The sequence below is a fragment of the Rhipicephalus sanguineus genome, chromosome 1 (genome assembly GCF_013339695.2).
Source record: "Rhipicephalus sanguineus isolate Rsan-2018 chromosome 1, BIME_Rsan_1.4, whole genome shotgun sequence".
In the NCBI taxonomy this organism is placed as follows: Eukaryota; Metazoa; Arthropoda; class Arachnida; order Ixodida; family Ixodidae; genus Rhipicephalus; species Rhipicephalus sanguineus.
In genome coordinates this window covers 146,169,446-146,196,532 of record NC_051176.1, presented here as the reverse complement: position 1 = coordinate 146,196,532, position 27,087 = coordinate 146,169,446, and the positions used below count along the sequence as shown (strand labels likewise).

At 41.0% G+C, this 27,087-nt stretch overlaps 1 protein-coding gene across 1 annotated transcript; it reads right to left on the bottom strand.

The window, feature by feature from the left end:
- Positions 1–429: 429 nt before the first annotated feature.
- Positions 430–26,998, bottom strand: LOC119399648 (serine/threonine-protein phosphatase 6 catalytic subunit). Its single transcript, XM_037666467.2, has 10 exons — positions 26,831–26,998; positions 25,407–25,502; positions 17,884–17,949; positions 17,685–17,752; positions 11,184–11,257; positions 7,671–7,750; positions 7,440–7,557; positions 4,175–4,266; positions 1,787–1,844; positions 430–1,705 (listed from the first exon to the last, which is right to left on the bottom strand). The coding sequence occupies exons 1-10, from the start codon at positions 26,897–26,899 to the stop codon at positions 1,515–1,517; spliced, it is 912 nt and encodes a 303-aa protein (XP_037522395.1). The 5' UTR covers positions 26,900–26,998; the 3' UTR covers positions 430–1,514.
- Between the last annotated feature and the right edge of the window lie 89 nt (positions 26,999–27,087).

Genomic DNA, 27,087 nt, shown 5'->3' with positions numbered 1-27,087 from the left:
GTGCACAATGAACTTTGCAAGTTTGAAACACATGCCAGTTAAAAGAATAAAATTAAGAATCCACCATATCACACTTCAGTATGGGCGCAGAAGTTTCCACATGAACATAAAAAGAAAGGAACCTTTACCAGCGGTAATCAACCTACCTGACTGCTTAATTAGTATAGTTTTTAAATATTTTGTCTTAATTATTTAACTTTTTTTAAAGTTTACCTTTAGGTGCATGAGGGCCATTTTAAATGGAGAGTACTGATGACCTATTCACAGCTATAACTGCTAATCAACAATGCTGAAAATTACCTCTTGGAGCTCTTGCAGCTTTTCGGTACTCCCACAAGCGTCCCCATAAAGCAGTTTCACACTACTTACGTTTGACCAAATAAAAGGTTCAAGTAACAAGGCAATTTTTCAACTATCGGAACGAGAAGCCAGGGCTTGGAACAGGTGTTTATTGTACCACTTTGCACCTAAACCAAGGACTACCGAAATGCCACTTTTAAACGTGGTGCTCATTCAGGCTGTCAAGCCAACAAAAAGAATGTCTCCACCGAGCAAGCCTGTCCAAGAAACAAACAAGTCTAAAATTTGCACAAGAACCTACCTGACATACTCTGTTCTAGTGCCATTTAAGTAATGAGCAATAATGTTGGCAGTCCCTGCAACCAGGCTTAAATATACAATCACATAAAAATACTGGGCCCGACAAAAATCAGAATATTGTCTTTGTCGCATCATAATCATGACATTTCTTTTTTTCAAAGCAAGACAGGTATACTGCATACAATCTTAAATACAATGAGCTATGTCATCGCCTGCTCCCAAAAGAGTAAGCTTTTGTAAAGCACACCAACAATAATTTGCAACAAAATTAATGCACATTTACTTACATTCCATTTATGCAGCCACCTCCCAACAAAAAGTGTTCAGGGATAGGAATGCATAAACTCTAAATCTTTAGAGCAAAGAAAAAAAGGTGATTCATTATTCTGTGTCCTTGTGTATGAATACATTAGCATACATGCTGACTACTAAAAAAACAAAGTGAAATGGGCACCGCAGAGAAGCTGACCACTTCATGTGAAAATGTGTGTTGCTGAACTGTAGCAACAGGGCCTCCAGACACTTACTCACAAAAAAATTACTAAACTAAATCTTCGTTTCATTTTGACATACGTAACAGCATAAAATTAACTTGCCTCGCACTATTGGTACTTCAGTTAGGACAGCACCAGCTGTTTTGTGACGATGCCACATGCGATGATTTACAAGTGCCCTTTAAAAAAAACATCTTTTTTTTTGTGTAAACAATTACTGGAGGATGAAAAAAATGTCTCCAAGCTCTCTGGGCGAGGTATATTTAGGGCAGGTGACAGGACCAATAGTCCACTCCTTTGAACTGATGAACTGCCCTCCCATTTACTACACTGATTCACAGGCTGCCTACGGATAAGCACAGCATGTTGAACAGTTGATCAATGACCAAACGGAAAGGTGTAGCAAAATCACAAGCCATGCTACAAAAAGTATGGTGTTGTGTTCCGTGGTGGTATCACACGCTCCGAGTCTGGCACTGCATGGTATAACTTTGCGGTTCGGGAGTTAACGTCCGAGAAGGCCAGAACAGCAGCAATGTTACCGCATCGGTAACAGTAGTTTGGAGCTGACCAGACTGTCACCAGCTTGTCGTCAAACATGTACTTATAGCCTGCAACCAAAAAGTAAGTACTGGTCAACTGGAAACACATGAAATAAACTAACGTCAGCAAAAACATCACTGGATGCTCACCTTCATGTACTAGCTGATGTGCCCTGCATATCAGCTTCAAGTTGTTGAGATGCATGAACTGAAACAAATAACAAGCATTGTTAAAATGGTGCTGTCAATAAACAGTGTATGTACAGCCTTTATCAAAAGATATGCGACTATACTGTAGAGTCTTGAACTGGATGCATTGTGTTGCATCAATGGGCCTCCTTGTTGTAGAAAGCTTCTCAGCATGTGGAAAAGTGTCAAAATCGCTCGAGGGCCATTGCATCAAGCATTACTAATTGCAACAATCCAACAGAATTTATCTAGCACTAGATGCATGGTTATCCCAAAGGAACACTCTCTAGCATACTCCCTGACAGAAGAAAACCAAAAATATTAAAGTTATACCACAGTTTATCAGTGCCAGCAAAAATGCCTCCTTGTTACTCGGTTTGGTGCGGCCACATGCCAGCCAAGCAGCCAGAAGAGCCGACTGTGTGTTCCAAGAACCATCCCGCATTAACGTTACTGCAGCTAACCTTCCATTCAGTCAGTTTCATAGGTCGGGTACTTAGAGGCACACAATGGAGAAACCATTTTTTCCTTTCTCTTTTCTAGTTTGGTGACCCGACCCACAGCAATGCAATGAGATGAAGTATAATATGCAGTGCAAGTGGCACTGGAGGAACACTCTGGGACTCCCTGACAATCAAACAGACGTACTCTCGCCAATTTCTTCTGTTAGCTTTCCCTCGCACTGCCTCTGATCATCATCTTCATACCACGCGAACAGCACCAGCGGTATTGTTCACCTTTGTTTGTTCTATACGTACGACAAGAAAATATGGTGTATCATTACAGTCAAGTAGCATACTCGAATAAATGTGCAATGCCTCCAAACAGAGGACAATGCATCATACATGTCACACACACGTGTGGGTGTGTGTGCGTGTCACAAAAGTCCCACAGGATTTCTTCACTAACGTTGTTAATTTATAAAGTTTTATTTATCCTTTGCTTCAAACTTTTCGCCTAAAACATGAAAACTAAACAATACTACACAAATGAGAGAAGCCTGTGCTGCTGACCTAAAGGTAGCAGGTTAGATATGAAACTGTGGCACTAGCATTTTGATGGAGGCAATAATTGAAAACATCTGCGTATCGAGCATTTAGAACAGCAGGCGCCACTGCAAACAAAGTACCCACAGTCAATGCATGCATTTTATTTATATCGCTAACAACGTGTTTCTAGAGGTTCCGGCTTGATTCATGTCCATTTTTCCAAGATTCAGCAAGAACACTGCAAGCGTTTACTAAAAATTGTTTTGGTGGACATCAGATTGGTTTTCTTTTGTTCAAATAAAGTAACTAGAAGGACTAAACCCAAAGGGCAGATTTCAGAGAAAAGAAAAATGCCGCCTAATGTTTTGCTTTGTCTTCTATTTTGAAACATGCACTCCGTATGAAGATGATGATCAGAGGCAGTGCGAGGGAAAGCTAACAGAAGAAATTGGAGTGCGTGTTCCACCTGAGCAGATATGTGGCATGGTGACAAATTATCAATTTGCCAGATTAGTCAAGACGTGCTGGAGACCATGTAGCAAAAGTAACTACTTTTTCAAAACTTGACAAATACATCATTTGCAGCTTCTTAAGAGCACAGGGTAAGGCCTATACTTTCCATGCATTTTTGACCATGTTGAGGAACAGTTTACTCAGTAACTAAAAGGGGTATCCACATGATACATAGATTATTTTATCCCAAATTTTGCACTCTTAACTGTACCAGATTCATTAAAATCTCCCTAATATTACTATTTTGGTGAATATTTTACCACTAGGACCTAAATTTTGAGTTAATTTGCATCTTTCAAAATTTGCAACACCAGAACTGTAAAGTGCATAATTTCAATTCCAGCAAAGTAGTTGTATGCACTTATGAAGAATAAAAGAAAAAATAATGACTTGGTTCTTTTGTAATACATAGGAAACAATGGTACCTTAGTAAAAAACATGGTTTTGAAATAATAGAGTTTAAAGTAAGGAAACAGCTGAAAAGCGAACATCTTTTGCCACAAACACCATTCAACTATATTATTTAGTAGCTAAGAGCTTGGTAATCAGTGCCAAAGTCGTTTTTACACTTTTGAGCGTGTTGTCTTGCTTGACTTGCTTCTTCTGTGAGCTGTTGTGCAGCTAGCTCTAGCCGCAATGTATCGGTGCGTTTTCATTCACTACTTGCTTTTGGAAGAAACTTTTTAAGAAAAGCCCGAATATGGAAAATATGCACACTTCCCAAATTTCGAAGAAAGAAAAGTGATTTTTTTTTAAATTTTGCCTTACCCTGTGCCGTTAAGCAGTACTCCTTGAAATTACAGCACCAAAAGTTTAAGTGCAATCTAATGCACATAGCAACTCTTACCTCATGGGTCACCTTAGCACCAAAAAGCCAGCCAGCCCCTCGAGGACTTACTGACCAAGTCTCCACATCTTCAGGGTCAGACCACACGAGATGTATGTGCAGATAAGGACTGCAACAGCTTTTACTCTCTTCCGAAAACACTTGATATGCGACCTAAGGGTTACCACACATCCTCTATAACACTGATAGGTAGGGACATCGCCCCGCCACGGTGGTCTAGTGGTTATGGCACTCGACTGCTGACCCAGAGGTCGCGGGATTGAATCCCGGCCGCGGCGGCTGCATTTTCGATGGAGGTGGAAATGTTTGAGGCCCGTGTACTTAGATTTAGGTGCACGTTAAAGAACCCCAGGTGGTCGAAATTTCCGGAGCCCTCCACTACGGCGTCTCTCATAATCATATTGTGATTTGGGACGTTAAACCCCAGATATCATCATAGGTAGTTACATAGCACACATCCAACAGAAATAGGTAAACTGCTTGGTTTTTTGAGCAGATGTTCACCTTTGTTCTTTGAAAAATGGTTATGTGGAGTATGATAAATAAGCCTTCATCAGCTCAAGTAGTTATCACATTGGCCATCTAAACTTATAGTGGCTGCTCCATGTGAATGTATGCCTACACTGAGCAGCACACTAGCTTCTAAATTACTGGAAACAGAATGCTTTTCGTATGAATTCAGCCACAGTGCGGTGCCAGTAAACATTATCACATCTATTGTGAAAGCAATCTTTTCAGAGGCATCTGGTTAAAACCAGGTGCACAATATCTGGCTTGACAGCAGAAACCCATTTAAGTCATAAAAGAGCACGACAGTGCCATCACAGCAGTTGCACGATTCCCCAGAGTAATATCCTTAATTTCTTAAGTTTTATGATTCATTACAAAGCTTTAGTGAAATTGCCCCATGCTAAATAAGTGCAATATGTTCACAAAACGTGCTCATCTATAGATTGGAGCTGCACTAAGCTACAAAATGTGAATGGCAGGTGGCAACCCCTCGCATTTATCTTGAAATGCGTGATCCGTGCCCAGACATGCTACAATGTTTTCGACTATCAGTTGCTCGCCATGTTTTTCACCATGTGGCACCTCTGAGACCTACTTGAGCACCGCTTGTCTGTTTTTTTTCACTGACCATGACCACAAGCCTCTCACCTACCACGGCGCATGAAGTGTGTAGCTCAGCTTCAGCTCAGAGTTTTCAACTTACATATACATTAGTGGTGCTTGATACACTCAGTTGTGTAAATGCCACCACATGCAGTCACTTCAGAAGTGCTACTTTAAAGGGACACTAAAGAGCGAAACGATTTTTCTCATATTAGTAAAGTACTCTTTCACGATACCAAAAAACACCACGCTTGCTGCGAGAAGACGCTTAGTAAGTGAGAAAACGCACGAAAACAAAATGTGGATGGCGACGCCACCTTGAAGTTTCCGCACGATTCGCCGTGACGTCACATGTCCTGAAGGCGCCTACTAGAGACTACGCAGTTCCTAGTCTGTAAAAATGAAGTACATTGTCCTCTGAGGGGGCCATCGACTTAACATACCAAGGTTGGGGTAATTTTGTTGAGCCAATGGCGCCAAAATACGATAAATACACTTTGAAATCTGTGATGTCACGCGGGGAGGTTTCGGCACAAAATTTAAAAATAAAACTTTGAACTTGATTTTCTCCTCTATTTATAAACCTATGATGGCAAAATTAACAACATTAGAGTTCTCAGAGCACAATTTATCGATCTAAACCGATTCATTGTTTCTCTTTAGTGTCCCTTTAAAATGGGGTGAGACTTTGAAAGTGAGTTTCAAAATATGGCTGTACAGGAGTGGTAATAAAAGCTATGGCCATAAAATTTTCAAGGTACTTTAAAGGTACACACAGGTTGCATCGGAGCTGAAGATTAGTTTAAAATTATGCTTCACATTTTTAATTTTTTTCTTAGTTTTTCTGCATATGTGTACCTTTTTGTTAAGATCTGCTTTATGCAGAGCACTGCAGTTTTGCACAAAGGTAGCTACTAATGCTTTACAAAAGTGGAACTAAAATTGTGAGCGCACAAAAAAAACTAAATTTTGATATGTATTTTTACGTTTGTCGATGTATGAAAATTGCCACTTATGAATGTTATTTCTGATACTAAAAATTAGGGGTGTGCAATATTTTTCTAATAGTGCTGGCTATTCGATTCGATTCACATTGGCATTTGACTATTTGAAGTATTCGAACTTTCGGAAGATCATTTACTAATTATCTTAATTAAAGGGGCCCTGCAACACTTTTTCAGCATGGTCAGAAAACGCCGCTGATCAGTAATCAAGGCTCCTGAGAACACGCGAGCCAAACATTATGGCACAGCCCGCGGCCTAAAATTTACAATCATTTCCCAGTCAGCTAAAAATCGTTCCCTTTTCTTTCTACAAATGATGCCATATACCCAAATGACTGCACCATATACCCAAATTCATGGCCACTGGCTGATTTGAGCATTGTGAAAGGCATAATTACCGTGGCCACCACGGGAAGCCACCACGTGCCTACACACGCTTGCGATCACACTGAAAGTAAGCCAAGTGTTTGAAGGAAAAAGTGCTCAAGGTCACGATGCACGTGTGACGTAACTTCTTTCCCCCTGTGCCGTCCCTCCCTGCTTAGCTTCCAGCGCATTCTTCGGGACAAGAGAAGAGACAAGGCAATTACAGTGTGCGACAAATCTATAACTCCGTTTGTACTTGACGGATTCTAAACATTTTTGTGGCGGTCGATTCACGAGGCAATAAACACCTTTAATGAATCCATTCAATGGTTACTTGGAAAAGCGTTGCAGGGCCCTTTTAAGACTGATTAACAAAATCGTTATTTATGTACCACTATGAAAAGAAATCCCATAAAACTTGTGCCATATGGCCAATAAACACAACTTAAAGCTTTCTTTCATGTTACCTCAGCATAAAAGAACAAATCTGTTCCTAAAGACTTCTCTGACTTGTAATGTTTATGAAGCTTCTGACAGCACCTACTTGTCATATATGTATTATACAAGCTCATGGATCATATAGTTCATTTTCCTACATTTTAATTCATCTCATCTTCTTTAGGTGTAAGAGATGGTGTAAAACAACTACGAAGAAAACTTTTGTATAAACCCAATTATCAAACTAATAAAATGGCTTTCTAAAGCTGGGTGATGACAGCAGTAAATTCTTTTATGATGATTCAAGATAAGATTTCCAACAAAAGCAAAAGCAAAAAGGATATCACAGAAGGCACCCTTGTGGGGAATCTCCTGATTCCTCTCAATTGTTCGTACTTGGTCTAGCGTCTTGATCTGCGGTGACAATCCACCATGGACACAGAGCACTTGCTCATCAATTATCTGAAACACAATTTAAAATTGAAAATATTGCATACTAACTTGTCTGGAGTACCCTTCTCAGCTCTAAATATCAAAATAAATACAGTATTACAAAAAAAAAATGGTGCACTTACTGCGGCCACAGTCAGAAGGTCAAACACTTTGCAACAGTATTTCCAGGCATTTGCATTCCCATACTTAGTTTGGCATTCATCTACAATATAAAAAATAGAAGTTCTCTTGTAACGCTCAGTGCTATTTGATATCCTCACACTAGTCGGAATGGAGAGAATGTGATGACATCTGGAGAGATTAGCTTAGCAACAGGCCTGACATGCTACCCCCGGTGAGATGTCAAGCGATGAACAGGAGAAATTGAGAGAAAAACAAAGTACATGCACGCACTGTTACATATAATGTCACAAATTTGCAAATGCTAAGTTATTAACAGAGTCTCACTGAAGCCTATAATACTATAAGCACTTTGGTGGGGGGCAACTCAGTTTACAACTCTTTACCACACCAAAATCCAGCTCACCCTGACACTGCTGCACAAGTTATTGTAGACCGAGGCAAAGAAAAGGCAATGATGCAGTGGTGGGACCAAAATGTAGGCAAGAGCTACACGCATGTTAGCAAAGCATCATTAAAAAAAACTGCACCTCCCTTCTGATGTACTGGGGTCATCATAAAGTGTTCTGTGAATTTCTACAAATGGTAACTTACAATGTTCATTTCCCCAATATCAGTTGTCAGCACAAAAAAAAATGGTCCCAATAAATTGAACCTCTCCTTTTACCTCAATTATAGCTAGTTTTTGCTGAATTTAAGTGAAGTAGTTCACAATCAGGTGGCTATCAACAACAGTCTTGGAGCATAATACAGTTGAACCCCTTTATAAGAGAGATGCGCCGGGCAGCAATTCTGGTCTTTTGTACGAGGTGTGTCTTTTAAACAGGGTACAAGGTTTGCATGTTCTTACCAACCACTGTTTCAATGTAGGCACACTGGTGTCTCTTATACCCAATTGTCTGTTTCATCAGTGTCTCGTATAAAGAGGCTCAACTGCACTAACATCCAATAAGGCCTCGATGCGTACCAGAGCAGTTCGTCATAATCAGTGCATTCTGTAGCACATTACAGTAGTAGTAGTAGTAGTAGTAGTAGTAGTAGTAATAATAATAATAATAATAATAATAATAATAATAATAATAATAATAACAATAATAATTGTTTTTTACGTGCCAAAACCAGCATATGATTATGAGGCACATCATAGTGGAGGGCTCCTGAAAATTTGACTGCCTAGTGTTCTTTAAAGGGACACTAAAGGCAAATATTAAGTTGACGTTGATTGTTGAAATAGCATTCCAGAAAACTCGTAGTGCTTGTTTCGTGCCAAGGAAATGCTTAGTTTGAAAGAAAATCATGTTTTAGTGGTCTGTACGACGTTAGCACACTTCAAATCACCCGCCTGAACGCGAGCCTTCTGACGCAGCAGTTGCCATGCCCAACGTTGACCGCCTTTACTGCCCGGCCGCCGACGCTACGGTTTCTTGCGGAACAGCTGCCATCAACTTTGCCAAGATGCCGCCAGGGCCACTTTGAAACTGTGTAGTTCACTGTAACGGAGCTTAGCTTGGCCAGCAGCAGCAGTAGAGTATCATCAGTATAAAAATAGCTAGAGCAAAGCACACGCAGCAGTACAGCTACCACTGAGACGCACAGCTCAGCGAAGACTGAACTTTTGGACCCCTCGCGCCGTTCTTTTTTCCACGAATCAAACAGAAACGAACAAGCAGCATTTTATTACGTCTTGTGATGCAGGGAAGGTTCTTTTTTTTATCGCAACTAGTTTGATTACCGGTGGTTAATTGTACTTGAGACTCTTGACGTCATCGAAGTCATTTCCAAAATATCCCACTCCTGGCGCACATCGTGTCCGACATTTACCCTAATTTGTCGATTACTAGAGCACTGCTGTTGATATTATTGACATTTTAGATGTTTTCACACATTGACCTTTCACTCTGACATAAATTGTTATTTGCCTTTAGTGTCCCTTTAATGTGTACTGGCATTGCATAGTACATGGGCTTTTAGTATTTCACCTCCATCAATACACAACTGCTGCAGCCAGAACCCGCGGCTTTTGGGTCAGCAGCTGAGCACCATAACCACTGTACCACTGCGGCGGACAGCTGCACATTACAACTTTATCTGCAAAGTACTGTGACACTTTGCAGATAAAATGTGCCTTTCACTTTGCATGTATATATGGTTGCATAAGCTTTTGTCATACAATTTCCTACAGAAGATAAGTAAGGAAATAAGGATTTATTACTTACACTACTGTGACCATACAATTGTAAAAAAAAAAAAATCCCTAACAAGCTCCACAATACAATTTTCCCTTCAAATGATGAGCTCATTTTGACCCTTTAAGCTCCAAACATTTTTTACCAGATTTGACCTCGCAAGGTCCATTTTTTTATGGTAAATTCAAAATCTTCAGAGTGAACTATTTCTAAAAAATTTTACCATAGTTTTATTTTTTAAAGTGACCATAAAGTGTCAAAAAATATTTTCCACATTTGCAGATGCATTGCTTATTCATGAATAAAAATGAGAAAGGAACTTCTACAAAGTATAAAAAAATATATACACTAACATAAATGTTTCATATGCTTAGAAAAATGCACACACCAGATCACTGTCATTTTAGTCCCAGCCAGAATCTTCCTACCGTGCATGGTTCTAAAAAGATGCTGCCCGGTCAGATTTCGATTTCGAAATGGTTAATGATTCCTTGTCTCAGCAACTGTCTTGCAATGAATCCGATTCTAGTTTGGCATTTGGGAAGTAGTCACTATTCAAGGAATTGCCACTCAACTCTCTTGCAGCAAAGAAACCAGCATGCAAACACAGAGTAATTGCTGTGTGCGAGTGCATGCAAGAAAGCTATGGTTGTGCACCTTTCAGAAAAACCAAAGGAATGGAAAACTTATAGTAAGCCTTCATCTTACTGCCACCTAGAGGAAATCAATTGTCACAATTCTCAGGAATGTAAATGCGCAGGCATGGCAATATCATTTGTACAATACGTCGTATGTATACCACCGCCAGCCAGTGAACAGCTATGATTACACCTGTGTGGGTAATAAACGAGACTATCAAGTGGTGACCCTTTGAAGGATTATAGCAGTGGTTCTCAGCCGTCGATGTGTCGGGAAACCCTTGTAGACTGGTCGAAGTGATGGCGGACCCCTTGGTGTGACGAACAGAAGGGGGGGGGGGGGTTGAAACGCTCTCGCTACTGTTTTAAATAGAAGAGAGAACAGGCAAAGGAAATGCAGCACCATTGCAGCTGATGTAGCAGACTTAGTTTTTAATTGAGGCGTTGGGGCAGCTGAGGCAATCTTGATCAGAATGTTGCTGCAGTTCCTGGAGCAGGACCTGGAACTGGGAATAGGTCAAAACTTGCCTCCAAAAATTTTTTTTTCGCGGGCGATGGTGTCGTGGAACCCCGTTTGAGAACCACTGGATTACAGCTTCTCCCGTAGACATCAGTTTTTTGCCCTTATTTCAAATTATATGTCCCCAGCACCTTCTCTAAATAACAAGTAATGTGAAAAAAGAAAACATACCATAAAATCCATACACTTGGGTAATCTGTCGGCTCTCATGGTTCCCACGCAAAAGTGTGATCCTGTCGGGCCACCTAGTATTCAAATGCAACAAGAAATGCCTTAGCACAAGCAAGAATACATAGCTTACTATGATGTTTACTGAGGCGGAGAAGCAGAGAAGAAAACAATACCAATTATTGATCTCACATTAACGTAACTGCCAACCTAGGGACATTTAAAATCGGGAGATTCGCCATGGGCAGGAGGTGGGGGTAGGAGGAGGGGGTTGAAAAGAATTTTTTTGTTAGGCGGCGCCTTTGATTCGTCTAATCTAAAAGAGTGGTCTTGATCTTGAATGATCACACTAAAGAGACCCTGCAACGCTTCTTGAACAAACTCAGAACTCAGAACATACCCATACGCTGTTGATCAGTAGTCAAGGCTCCTGTGAACATGTGAGCCATATATTATAGCACTGCACATAGTAGCTTAGTAATGTGGCGTTTTGGGCGTGTTGGTATGTCATACTGAAGATATCATACTGAGGACGTGTGTGTCATGTCTTCCTTTGTGTTTTTTCGTGCGCTATAATCTTCAGCACATAGTATGAAATTCACACAATTTAGTTTCAAAGACAGCCAAAAGTCACTTGCTCTCCTGTCAGCAAACTGCATAGTTGAAGCGCATTGCACGATGCCTGCCAATGCACATTGCAGTGGCTGGCATCATGCAGAGCTATGGCTGGGTATGAAAACGGTGCACGTGAAACAAAACCACATCTGTACGTCACAGCACCCGTTCAGCTGCCATAACCTCTACAGCATTGTCGCTGGCTTGTGAAACATGGAGGAAGTACAAATTAGGTGGGAGCATCACGCAATACGTTCAAAGTAAAAAAACAAGTATCGGATCAACATGAGACACTCGCATCAAAGCACATGTTCAATGCAGGCAAAGCAACAAAGCTATGGCAGTGCATACAGACACACAAACATACTCGGCCAATACACAGCATTCACTTACTAAAACAGGCTGTGTAAAATAAAGTTCTCTCCTAGTTTATTTTTTCCTCTATGATGTGAAACACTTGTTAGGCCTATACACTCTGCAATCAAATTCGACTCTGCTAGCTACCTAGCTTGTGATGGCCATCACAATGTAGCTAAGCTGCATGGCTTAAATTGGTCTAGTTTTTTTTTTTTTTTCTCCGAAATTGGGTTGAGGCAGTGTATCGGGAAACTTGTGGTCACAATCGTACAATTGGGAGGACAGGTCAGAAATAGGGAGTCTCCTGGGCAAATAGGAGTTGGTAGGTACGCATCAAACAAAACAAACACTAAATTATTAAAAAAGCATCAACCACTAGGTGCAATGACAGCTCATAGGGACACTAGAAAAAAGCAGTCAACTGTGTACGAGTAGGTTGGTAGACTACTCTGCTGAAGCTCTCAGAGTCTGTGTAACGCTTTGATTTTTCAAGACAGAAGGAAATTACCAAGTTTTTCCTTACAAAATACATTGCCTACAAACCTAAGCATTGATGGTATCATTGCACGATGTTTCAGATTTCATAATGGGGACACTTGGGTCATATATGTACAGGTCAAGTATGCCAAAGCAAGTGCAGGCATTTTTTAAATCATTTTCGTTTAGCTAAAAATCAACTAGGTACCCCTAACCACGCAAAGTGCCAAAAACTAAACTAACTGGGCTCTTAAATCCTGTTGCAGTTGTGGAAATGCCATTTGCTTAAATTGGAATGGACCTTCTGGGTTCATTTCCAATATCTGACAGCAGCAACAAATGGGTCAAAATCGCAACGACCTACCTCACTTGATAAGCCACAACCAAGGAGATTCCGAGCGGCACTGCAGCTGAGGTGGCACAATTATTTATTGAGAACACTGTCCTAAGACGTGGTGCTCCAGCAGTCATCATAACAGACAAAGGAACCGCGACCACAGCTGAGCTCCTGTGCACTGTGCTCACACTAAGTGATACAGCGCACAGAAAGATGACAGCCTATCACCCACATAAGAATGGGCTTACAGAATGCCTCAAGAATACTATCACAGACAAGCTCTGCATGTACATCAATGTGGAGCACAAGAATTAGGACAAAATTTTGGTTTACATCACATTTGCATATAATACGGCATGTCGGGAAACAACGAAAATGATGTGTCGTTTAATACATGGTGGAGAAGTTACTATAATGCTTGATGTTATGTTGCCACATGATTGCAAAGATTCTGACACAGATCCTGTAGCTTTCACTGAGAGCACTGGGGAAGCACCATGGCTCGTGCACATCAGAATGACTAGACAGCAAGAATGTAACACTTGACGATACAACCTCCACCACAAATTTGCCACTTATACACAAGGGGAAGGAGTCTGGGTTTGGTCTATAGCACTGCACAGGCTTGGGCCTACCCGGAAACTCGGGCCCGGCCCGGGCCGGGCTGGCTAAAGCAGCTTTCAACGGGCCCGGGCAGGGCTCGGGTCTGAGCTGCCGGGTTAAGGTCGGGCCCGGGTTTGAGGTGGTGGGCTCGGGTAGGGCCGGGGTTGGACTTTGCTCAATTTTTAAGATTGTTCCACATACGTTGCGCATACATATATGTTCCACATATTTTATCTTGAAAAAACTTTTTTTTATGTGGGGCAAGCTATTTGGAGAATTTTTATGATGGACGAGTACTGAACTTCTTTTGCTTCTTGCATATGGGGCTACATGATTTATCTGAAATGGGTGACCTAAAATTAAATATACGAGGCATTTGTATTGGTAACATCTTGCCATTCTGTGCTTTATTTGCATTTGTTATTTATATCCAAAATGTTATTTTTTAATCGCAGTAATAAATTTAATATAATAAATTTAATATAATAAGTTTATACCTATAACTCATGATCGCAAGAGTGATCACAGAGGTCCAAAGCGGGGAAACGTTCTTGAAAGTTCCAGCCGTGGCCTAAAACAAAAGACCTGCGTGGAGTCTCATTACATGGAATCGCTGTTAGGACAAGTTCTTTTTCCGCGGCTCCGTCATGGCTCTCAGTGGTCATGTGACGCGAGATGGACATGCACAGCCTGCTTCATGTGCCCACATCGTTAACGTCTGAGCTGTTGTCTTGTTCCGTTATACGGTGTGAGAGCTACATGATCTGCCACAACAAAGCTGGAATGTGCAGGAATAGCAAAGGTCCATTGAACAAGGCGTGGGGAAAAGTAGATTGGCTGGACGAAATACGTGGCTTGAAAAAAGACAATTACGAATTCTGTGCCAGGTTATGCGCCCTTACCTTGAACCATATGCACCCAACGATCAAGCATCGAGAAGCTTATTCGCGCCTTTGTGACTAAACTGGAAAAAACCCCGAAAATATATCGAAATCGCTTCGTCCACCTCCTGTCAGTCCTACCCGCATAGTCCAATGGCCACCTTCTACCGGAAGGCATACAGCATTATAATAATAATAATAATAATAATAATAAAAAGCAGGGTACAAATTGTGCATAACATACACTGGTGAAACCTGCAAGGAGAAACCCTAAAAGAGAAGTTTTATATATGATACTGAAGAGTGGCATGACGTTCAGGAACGAGAGAAACGAAGGGATGAGCTGGACAGCTATAATCATTCTGCAAAAATATCAGAAATTTGCTCCAGTGGTGGTAGTCGAAGAACAATGAGTGTCGACGGCTTCACAATTCACAAGGCAGATTTTGTGTGCCTTTGCGGCTAGTGCAAACAGTGAAAGAAAGTTTAGGCAGGATGTGTGATGCAACAGCGCATGGTGTGCTTAAAGCCACAATCACTTGATAATTTGCTTTTTTTTGCACAGTAACATGTGAAGAGTTAAACTGTAAACTATGCCACAAAGAACTTATAGACTGTATATACTGGCAGTGGTGTGATATATGAAAAGAACGGTATGGCAATTAGTTTCGTTCTTCCTTTTGGCTGTTTATACGTATTTCGAAAAGTACATGTGGTGCACGTGATTCGTTGTAATTTTTATCTAGGTTAATGTATTTACAAGAAATGTAATAAATTAGGCTTTTTTGAAAAAAGCCTAATTTAACTAAAATGTTTTTTCCTCTATTTCTCTTGCTGTAGCAAAGTGCTACTATGATGAAGACAGGTGTTACATATCCAGATGGGTGCACGATTGGGTTTGTTGGCAGAGCATGTTTTAAATTTCAATAGAGAGCACAATAAAAACAAAAAGTGAAGAGAGTGTTGTGGTCTCTGTTTCCTCTGTTGCAACTCATGCTGCAAATCACTTTCCTTGCTAAAATATCTGCTATAAAAAGCTCTTGCCGATTCCCACCGTATTCGCAGAAAAAATAGGTATAGCATACCACTGCCGAACAAATGTTCATTGCACCCGGTATGTCCGCTCAATTGTTTCCACTCTGAGGCTCTTTTGTACAGGGAATTACCGTAGGTTAAAGTATACTTGTCAGCGAAGCATCCGCCAACAAAACGTAGATATCTGCTACTTGAAATGCCTTACTGTCGATTCCATGTTCGGGCAACACCACCTATAAATTACTGGCTCAGGGCCCTGTCGGGCCCAATCTGCAGTTGGGCCAGGCCGGGTAGGTGAAATTTTTTTTTCTCGGGTTTGTGCTGGGCCCAGGTCTCATTTCAAATCACCAGGCCGGGTTCGGGCGGGCAAACTTCAACGAGTGCTGGGCCCGGGCCGAGAATCGTGGCCCATGTAGTGCTCTAGTTTGGTCCCCTGTACAATGCCAAGGCCCCTCTTGGAAAAACTTCAACGTTGATACTTCGGACCATACAAGGTTCTGATCTATGTTAGCTACGTGAGCTACGAGGTCACTGCTGACGATTCATGCTATTTAAAACGCCATCAATGGGTGCCTGAAGTAGTGCGCGTGGTGCACATGAAGCCATATCTCCTCGAGTGATATGGACACTGACATGTTGTGTATCTAGTCTATCGACTACTGTTCAGTGAGAATCAAGACAATGCTCGCTCTCAAGGGAGGGTAATGCCACATCCCTATTTGAGCCTTACTACGCCCTGGCAACGACAAAGACGACTGCTGGTCCACTTGAAAGTCCCACTACAGTAAAGAGAAGAAGGCATTTTTGCTAGCCTGAACCTTGGATGTCCTCTTTGAGCACAACACAGTGCTTCTACTTCCCACAATAAAGCCCCTGTGCTTTCGGAACTAAAATAATATGTTCTATTAGTAACTCACAGCCACTTGTCTTTCACTCCAACCTTGTGTGGCATACGAAGGCTGTTCCTGGCAAAAGCAAAAAGATGCTCTTACAAGAATTTAACCTTCCAATCTGGCTTGACGTAATGTTCTGCAGCACCTTTAAAGGGGTGGTGAAACCAAATTTGTGGCTTGCGCGTTCTTTGCTGTAAGCATTTCCTATATCTCCAGGAAGCATTATGCGCACACCAAGATTCATGCATTCTCGCTAAATAATTTAATATCGCCTTTTGATGGGAACAACTTTCGGTTTCGGTTTCTGGGCGCCGAGGTTGGGCAGTGACGTAGAAGTGTAGGGGGCTTGGTCACGTGACCACACAATGCTGTGACGCACTTAGCCAGAAAGCGATCGAAACTCGGCGAGTGTTGTAGCAACCGATGCTTTGCCGGTACTATAGTAATCTAGAATATATTCTACTAGTTCACTACGGCCGGTACATGCGTTGCGGAGGTGGCGGAGGTCCGGAGGTCACTCACGTCACTACAGCAGGTCTGGTGTGACATCACTACAACTTTCGTTGCCCATCCTACAGATCTATATCAGTGTTGGCGCGCTAGCGATGGGTCTCGATCGGGAGAATGGGCACTTAGGTACACTTTGGAAGTGACTTAAAATATATTCTAAACGTCTGCTGTGTCCGACCCTTCGTGTGGAGTGTCCTTGCATACAGAGGAAACCCACAACAGGCTTGTTATAGCCTCGAAATTTGATGGCACCACCCCTTTAAGATGCACCAGTTGCATGAGGCAGTGTGGACAATACTGGTGTACTATAATCTCAGATGCTGCAATTTTTACTTACATATATGTCATGCTGTTACGGAACTCCTATATAAGATTCTCAGAAATATAATGCAATAAGATGATAAGACGGCAAATCAGGCTAGTTGGTGTTTCTCGTGGATCAATCTTGAAGCATGCTACTACACACAAAACAAGAGAAAAAAAAAAAAAAAAACAGCACGAAGAGCTGTACTGTCTGCTTTTATTGTATTCCTTTCATGTATATGCTGGCGTGTGTCAAGATCTGCACATTAAAATATTCAGAGCATGTACTGTCACCACCAAGATAGATAATGCAGGTTAAAATTTGCACTGGCGTTCCTACCCCTCCATGGAGCACATAGCAGCCTGCATCCGTCACAGCAAAGCGTGTAGTAAAGCAATTCATGCCATAGGCAAACTCTGCACATATAGTAAACTGATAGTCACATAAATCATTACAATTCACTGCAGTAATGCAAACAATGTCAAAACTCACTTAGCCTTGAGGGTCAGAAGACGAGTGAATGTTTCCAAACTGTAGTAGCCTCGGTCAACAAAGTCCCCCTGGTAAAAAGCAAACAGTACTTAAAGCAACATAACAGATATTAGCAGCACATATGTGCTGTGAAGACAAATATCTGCCATCTATTTCCTAAATAAATGGAAAACATCTAAGGAATAAAAGAAACTCTTACCAAGAATATGTAGTTGGTCTCAGGAACCTGCCCCCCAGTTCGGAACAACTCTTCAAGGTCGTAAAACTGAAAATACACAAATAACTGTATGTAAGCATATTATACACAGGATCACAATTGAAAAAACTTGTCAGAAGGGATAAATGAACATTATTTTTATTTTACATTAATATACCAGTGCAATTCAATCACGGTTTGTTTTTTAATGAAATTCTGTGGTTTTATGTGCCAAAATCATGATGTGATAATGGCACGCTGTAGTGGGAAACTAATTCTGACTGCCTGGGGTTCTTTAAAGTGCACCTACACCCAAGTACATGAGTGTTTTGCATTTAGTCCACATCAAAATGCAGCTGGGTCATTCCATGCCAAACGTCCCACCCACTTTAGTGACCATCTCAACTGTATTCGAAAAAAATAGTGCTGATTTATTACATTGAAAACAGTAAATTGCTAGAATATTTCAGAGAAAAAAATTTTTGGTCGCATGGGAGCCTCCCACATTTCCCAGAATGTCGCCTGGGTGTTGTATGTAAGAAAATTTATTCCAAGAGTACCGTTCCTTGTTTTAATACCAAATTTGGTTTACATATTAAGCAAATGTGTTCATTTAAGGTGTTTAAAGCTCAATAATGCAATTTTTCTGCCATATACACCTCCAAGAATTTTGCCAAAATGGTCTATGTTTGCATTTTTCCTATTGCAATTCTGCACGATGTATGAATATCTCTATAATGTATACTTCTTCTACTGAAGGTATATTTTGCATTAAAATTATTTTTTAGACCACCGAAACTTCTAAAATCTACGAAAAAAATCACCAAAATCACCAGCCTGAGACAATTTACACCACGTGGTGCTCCAATTAAAAATCAGCTTTATACTTCAATCGAAAGCAAATAAACCGCTCTTATATGGCAAGTTTTATCATTACATTTTTTGTTTTAAGGAAGAATACAGTTCTTGAAGTTCCCCATTGATGGCAATGGGGAACTTCAATGAGGAAGCTGCCACGTCTGTGTTATAGGCAATGTATGTACACAGCGTGCTTCGCATGTTTGGCTGCCAAGACTGCTGCTTTGGTTCAATTCTATTGTTTGGAGTTTTAAGCGCATGACACATGGCGTGTGATTTCATTCAACTAAATAAGTGATCATTACAAGCAACAACCTTTATTTATTTATTTACTCACTTACTTTATCCCTCAAGGCCAAAGGCATTACAGTGGGGGGTGGGAACAAAAATACATACATACATAAAGCAAAACAAATACAGCGAGTAATAATAACAATAAAGTAAAACAGGGTTTTATTTAAACTGCATTGGTTAGTGCTTCATGAAAACTTTGATTGGATCGAAGTTTTCAGCAGCTGCTGTCCAAGCACGTCGTAATTACTTAAAACTTAAACAAGAAATAGAAAGGTTGAGAGCACGAGGAAAGAGGGGATGCACGACAGTGAAATGAAATATTGACAGGTTGTGCAGAGTTTTTTTATGCAACATATTTTCATCCCTACGTTAATAAATCATGTTTTCTGACTCGTTCACGGTTGTCTCAAATTATGCTGAACAAAATTAGTGCTGTCATACTAACGTAGACAAATACAAAGCTTTCGCATCGGAAAGTCGAAATAAGATTTATTTGCAGTAAAATAGCGTAAATTACTCTCAATGGTCGACTCCCGATAGGGCGTGGTGCAATAATTGTACTAAAGAAACTCACAGGGTCCCTTATGCATTTGCCTAAGACGACTCGAAGGCGAAAGCCATCCTTTTTTTTTTTTTTTTTTCTTCAGTCGATGTGTTGTTCCTGCCCCCTCCAAAAACTTTCTGAACGTAACGAGGTTTTGCACTGCCTCTAGGATCGGAGGCATTGCATGTTTTCTACACCTCACATGGTTTTGCACTGCCTCCGTGATCAATGGGCCGATCATGGAGGCAGTGCAAAGGGACAATGCCATGTGACGTCATGATGACGTTAAATTTTGCGATCTGTGACATCATATGGTGAAGTCATCACGTGATGATTATTTTTTTGCATCAATCGTGCTAACGCCGCCGACACGGGACGCCGACGGTCAGTTTTCGCGTTCGATTAGTTATCAAAGGCTTTCGCTTTAAAATATTTAATCTTGTTACAGTGCGGTAAAGCATCGTAATAATCAGCCAAAGGGGCCCTAAAAATGGCGGGAATAAGCGCTCTTTCTCCTCTTCCTGGCCCCTTTTGCCGATTTTTACTACTGTTTACCACGCTGTACTGTCGGTGTCAAGTGAAACACGAACAGCGGAGCGCGTTGCCCAAGCAGTAGGAACTGTACAGTGCGCACCGTCCTGTCATCACCATTGACAGGCGCGCACACCCGATTGGCCAGCCCTGCGCGATCGAAAGCATGAACGTGGCTCATGAGCGTATCTATCTCTAATCATAAGGGTGCGAACTGTACCACGCACACCGCTGCTGGCATTTCATTCGGCGCCGATAGTACATTGGTTGGTTGGTGGTCGAACTTTATTAAGTGTCCTGAGAGATGCGACTACAGCGCACAGTGGGCTCCACCCACGTTGGGAGGGCAGGCTAATCCTGACTGCCGCATCGTGGGCCCTCTGGATGGCCCATAGATGATCCCCAATGTTGGGGCTTCTGATGGTGCAACAAGTTTTAATGTACATGCAACTCGCCCAATCTGCGCTAGTTGTCTGCAATAACCCCCTGGTCGATGAACTTATCAATTTTATTTTGTCGGCGAACGTTTTGTGTACACAGGTCCACGTGATAACAATTGGGAGTGGAGTGTGAATTTTTCGTTCAACTCGAGTCTGTTTACACTATGCTAATTTTTGCGAATAAGCCCTAATATTGATCGCGCTTCGCTTCTAAAGCAGCGTAGACTCTCGTTAGCTCACTTGGCGAGTTGTTTGCACTTTCACGTAAGACATTTCAACGCCATCGAGCCCAGTGAGTTACGCTACTAACTTGGGGGCATGATCCTGACCGTGATGGCTGTGGGTATATAGAAGATGCATTAAATGTAAATGTTCCTTAACCTCCTGTAGTACTGGCAGCCATCTATAGACCCATCATTAGAAGAAAATACAGCTAGTAGTCGAGGAGCGCCGTGCGACGCGAGGGAGCTATAGCGAAAATGCTGCTTTTCTAGCCAGAGCCTATCAGGCGACAAAAGCTGAATCCCCCATTTGCGTCACCGGAGCGCCATTCGCAGCGCCGCCATCGGTGGCGCACGAGGCAAATAAAGCTGATTTTTAACTGAAGCACCACGTGGTGTAAATTGCATCTCAATGTAGACAAAAATGAGGATTTTTTTTTAAATTCCTGATTTTTTTCTCGTAAACTTTAGGAAGTTCAATGGTCTAAAATTATTTTTAATGCAAAATATGCCACCAGTAGAGTAAGTATACATTACGCAGATATTCATATGTGGCGCAATATTGCCACAGAAAAAATGCAAACATTTCCCGGAAACAGAAACAGAGAAAAATGCCAACATTTTGGCTAAAGTCCTGGAGGTGTATAAGGCAGAAACACTGCAGTAATATTATTGAGCTCCAAACACCTTACACAAACACCTTTGCTTAATCTGTAAACCGAATTTGGTATTGAAAAAAGAAATGATACTCTTAAAACAAATTTTCTTACATGCAACACCCAGACGACATTCTGGAGAATTCGGAAGGCTCCCACGTGACCAAAAATTTTTTTCTCTCCGAAATATTCTTTTACTGTTTTCAATGCAATAAATCAGCACGATTTTTTTCGAATACATTAGAGATGGTCGCCAAAACGGCTGAGACAGTTGGCATGGAATGACCCAGCTGCGATGGACAAGAGTCGAACCCACACCGCTTGTGCTTAGCAGCACAACACTTCAGTCACTAAGCTACCATGAGAGATCAACGTTTCTTCGGTTAACGCATGGTTCAGAGCACCAGTGCTGAAATGTTCAAATGGAGCCCAAGATGCCAGTGAAGGATGTGGCACAATCTTTAATGGAATGTTGAGCTGTAGGCTATGACATCTAGTTGAATTAATCAAGTGTCCCCGACATGTTTTCAGAGTTCACCCTGTCCACTTCAGTCCGACCTTCAAATCCATGTTTTCAGCATATTCTTAAACAGTTCCGCAATGCTGAGCCATGAACTATGCTTGATTAATATGGCAGTGCAGATAATAAAGCTAATTCAGTGAGCACTAGAAAATGCATCACTGTGCAGTGACCACAACAATGTTTGCCCGAGACTACTCTGGGCACGTTGAAACACTGCCAAAGTGTACAGGAAGCACTTCCGCATTCTCTAGAAATGCCAGTTGTGTCAGCAACCATTGCAGCAACTATTGCAACCACTGCAAGACATTGTGCAAATCAGCTGTACCACACAGTAGCTAGCAGGAGCCGAGTTCATCGATACAGTGTCAAGACCACACCTGCACCCAAACCACATTTGAAAACTACAGTGCAGGGCTCCCCTTTGCATGAGGGAATCAGGGGCTGTGGTAAAGCGCAGGGAACTAGCGTAAACGGTGCGCAAGTGCATTGAAGCAACTTAATCCTACACATAAAAATATATAATTTGTAACAACCAGCCACCCTTGCGACATCCAATTTTCCACATTAACTTCCAAACAAAAATAAGCGCTGTATAATAATGATACAATTATTTATGCTTAGTACATCGCAAAGAAAAAGTTCTAGCTTCAATAAAGCTGTTTCCAAAAAATACACTAGGTATCAGACAAATGGGTGAAATTTCCCCAGGCAAATAATCATTGACGTAGCCTAGAATATTTGCAAACCATACTACCAGCAGCGTAATAAGAAACCATCAGTACATGTGAAGCAAAAAGACTTAATATGCTTTTGCAATATGCTATTACATATTGAGTCTTCTTGCGTCAAACCCCCACCTAGATACACAGCTTATAACTTGATAAGTATGCTTACAGCACAACACACCATTTCACATGGTTGATTAGGTGTCGACAGCAAGGCCATTTCTTTTAACCCTTCAAGATACTTTGTACACAATTATGTACACCACTTGTTTTTGCTAGTTGTGCCGACTAGTGGCTAAGAAAGCGCAAGATAAATTGATTTTTTGATGAATTGAACCTCCTGTGTAATAAATGTGTTTTCATTTACCTTAATTTTACAGTGTAATGTTAAATATAGTCACTTTGCTGAAGGAACTACCATGGTCGATGAGTAGTTCGACGTGCCGCTTACCGCAAGCCACGACAAAAGTATAATTTTTCTTTGCTCAGAAAGAACACAGCCGAAAACGAATTTGCTCTGCATTTCAATCCCAAGATTTTATTCTATTTATGCAAAAACAGAGCATGAATGACTTCAGAATAAATAGATATTTAATTACAATTTAATTAGGATTAATTACTGTAACACATATAAATCAACGTATTGACATTATTTTTGTTAAAATAGGATATCGAGTGCCTTGAAATAACGTTGTACCGATTTGACATATTTACGGATTGTTCTTCATAGGTGGCGTCTGAAAGGGTTAAGCTTAGTACTTGCACATTTTTGTCAACTCCAGTGTGTACATACCCACACACATGAACACAATACTGGGCTATATCAATATCTTAATTCAGCAAAATGTAGGGTGAAGTAAGTATAACCTGTATTGGCTAACAAAATTACTACAGGGTAACAGATTTAAGACAATGATAACTGCATATAATGAACGACTGTGAGTTTTGTGAATAGAGCTACACACTGTATGTAAATTTTTGCCACCTGCATTGTAATCTTTTTACAATGCATCCAGGAAACCTTATTCATCACGTATTGCTACACACAGCTGACATAAACTTGTTTTTTATTTCGCTCTATAGCCTTTACTTTACTCCAGTGCACATAAATTTGATAACTTGCACCCAGTGCAATAGCCTGTAACACATTAGATACATCAACTAAAACTGTAAATACCTAGTTAAACAAAAGCTTCTTTCCTTCCAACAAATCCCACTCGATTCTAGTGCCCATTTTTACAGCATGCCATTACCATCGCTATCATCTCTGTTGCTGGACACACATAAAATTGACAACACAGAGTTGTTTATTTATTTACAGCAGGTTTCTGGATCAGCTTCCTAAAAGTTGAATTCTGAGGTTTTACATGCCAAAACCACACTATGATCATGTGGCATGCTGTAGTAGGTAGGGGTCTCCAGATTAATTTTTGCCACCTGGGTTCTTTTATTATTCACCTGATACAAAGCACATTGGCAATCTTTCGTTTCACCCCCACTGACATGCAGCCATTGTGGCCAGAATTTGACTTCATGGTTAGCAGTGCAACGACATATCCACTAATTAACATGGCAGGTGAAGCAACTTTCTGATCTAAGTAACTGATTTGGGTATACATACTTCTACCAAACATCCCATTGTGCCATGAAATGGTGATCCTTTAAAATTAGTTGTTGGTGTGAATAATTGTTTGAATTTGTGTACTAAAGGAATATTCCAAGCAGGCCAAAGGAACACCATTTCCTTGCACAACCTAAACATGACGTGCCGTTATCCAGCTGTACATACTAAGGACAGTTTATTCTAGACTATAAATCTGACATGAGTTACAGAAGAATCTGTGTTGATTCCATATAAACAAACATTAATACAGAAATGTGATAAAGAAATACAAATCTTGTACACGCTATTCATTTAACTTCATGCAAGGTATGTTATTTAGGATCTCTCTAAACGTACTGATAAATGAACATCAGAAGAAAAAAAATCTAAACCATATGCACACTTCACACAGCAACAGCCAAGGAGCCCCAATATGCACTGATGCTATGGGACACATGTAGCTGGCACAGGCAAATGTTTATGTGGGTGGGCTTAGTATCAACAATGTTGCACACGTCAATGCACTCCGACTAAAGGATGTGTTGTACGCAACACGAGCATACACTTCAGTTTATTGACATTACTGATGCACAAGGAATAAACAAAGGTGCTGATCTACAATATTGGTTCATCAACAGGCATTACATATTACCAGTGCAGATCCATATGTACTGCGGAGTGATGCCCTCATGGATAAAGTAAATTCCAAGGTCTTACGTGCCAAAATAACGATCTGATTATACGTCACGAAATTTTTTGGAGTGCACTCAATGCATGGTACACAAGCATTTTTACACTCCACCTCCCTAGAATGTGGCTGCTGTGGCTCCGAGCAACACCACAATCACCGAGCTACCAAGGCAGGCACACTCTCATGATCTGCTGTTTTATTACGTTACGATGATGGTGATGTCTGCGGTCTTTCCTATTCAAATGGGTGACCCATAGGTGTAACCCGGATCTGACCTTTAAACTAAGAACAGAAACTACAAAAAAAAATCCACAACATAAAATGGAAAACCTAAGCAATATGTAGCCAATAGGCGCCACCAACTGCAGGCATTTTAAGTCAGTTTAATGCTCATATGATCTACCGCTATATAAGCATGTGTTATTAATCTTTAGCCATACCTGCCCATGAATGTCTCCACACACAGTGACAGGTGTGGAGACAGGTTGAATGTTGCATTCTTCCAACAGCAGCCGGCAAACAATGCTACACAGTTTCTGGAAGAGTAAGCAGTGAATCATCAAAACGTTTCAAACCTCGACAAAACTTTTGAAAGACGAAAACATTACAAGGCAGTAGTTACTTAAGTGAATCCTAACCTATTTTACGAATGTCCTCATTTTACAACTTCAGACAAATCAAATTCATACAGTCTAGCACTATCAAGTCCTAAGAGCAGAGCATGCCCACACTGCATGAAGGCAGCTTGGAGGACAACAAACAAGTCATACTAGCCAATGTCTGCCCTGCAGAAATTTTGACAATGCAAGAAATCCCAGTTTAAGTAAAAAGACCTTGACACGTACCGAACCTGTGAATAAAAATATCTCTCCTGTAGGCACCGTGAACTTCTTTTGAAATACAATGCACAGCAGTCATTTCAACAGATATCCAAATCAGGATGCTACTGAAAAACGCTTGCAGCCCTAGGCAACATTGTAACAAAGACTAAGTGCAACAAAAGAACGATACCAAACTAATGGCAACAGCTACACATGAATGTCAATTTTCTAGAGCAATATATCCTCCTAAGCAATAAATACCACCCCGAAGTGTGGTTTCAGGTCAACACTTATACACCAATAGACAGAATGACTGTGTACGATAACTTAATGTATTGCAGCTGCACAAGCAACATGCATTAGTGATTATGTCAAAATTACCCGGTAAAGGCGCGTGCATTTGAGTACATCCCGGTGATACAAAATAACCATGTTTGGCGCTATCTTTGTGCGCTAATAGGGAGCTGTTTCAACCTTCGTCTTTTCCTGCCATTACAGTAGCTGAACTATAGCAAGTAACCCGCAGGGTTTTCATTTATTTTCCCTTTAATGCACGATTTAAAGAACGGCACTCCATAGCTCCCGCACGGCAACTGGTAACCACAGTGAGTAACATCGCTTAAGTGTACTTATACGACCAAACACGGTCTGATTACAGCTCCTTCAAAAGGAAGACCCAACATGATAGCTGTAACAAGTTGCGAATGCAATAATGCCAAACAAAACTTGTCAATAGACATGAATATCGTACGCAAAGGACATAGCTGTCAGTTTCAAGCAAACTGCTTGCTAATCATACCAACAGTCATGACCATCCAGCAAGTTACAGCAGACAGTTGTCGCTTTTCAGGCTCAATGTGCTCTCCTATAAAAATTGGTGATGGCCGTAAAGAACGTCTAGCACTCACTGATATCTCGCATCCACCCACCTAACCAGCGCACGCATCGATTCCCGGGCAAAACTAGGTCCCATTCACGAAGCTTCAATGCTAGCTGACAATTACGCCAAAACATGCACCCGATTTTCACACAGTTGTGCCCACCTTTAGATCGTTTTCTGGCAAATACTTGCATTCTTTCGCAATATCTATCCATCTATCAACATCAAGCATCGCTTATATAGTTGCAACTGTCACAGGTCTCACACATTCACCACAGCGAGACCGATGGAAACCATATAAAGCAGCTCCGCACTAGATTTACAGCGTTAATAAAATAATTTCTAATACAACGCATTTACTAGTATAAACCATAACAAGATGATATAAAATAATTTCAATGCGAAATAATTTTGAAAAAG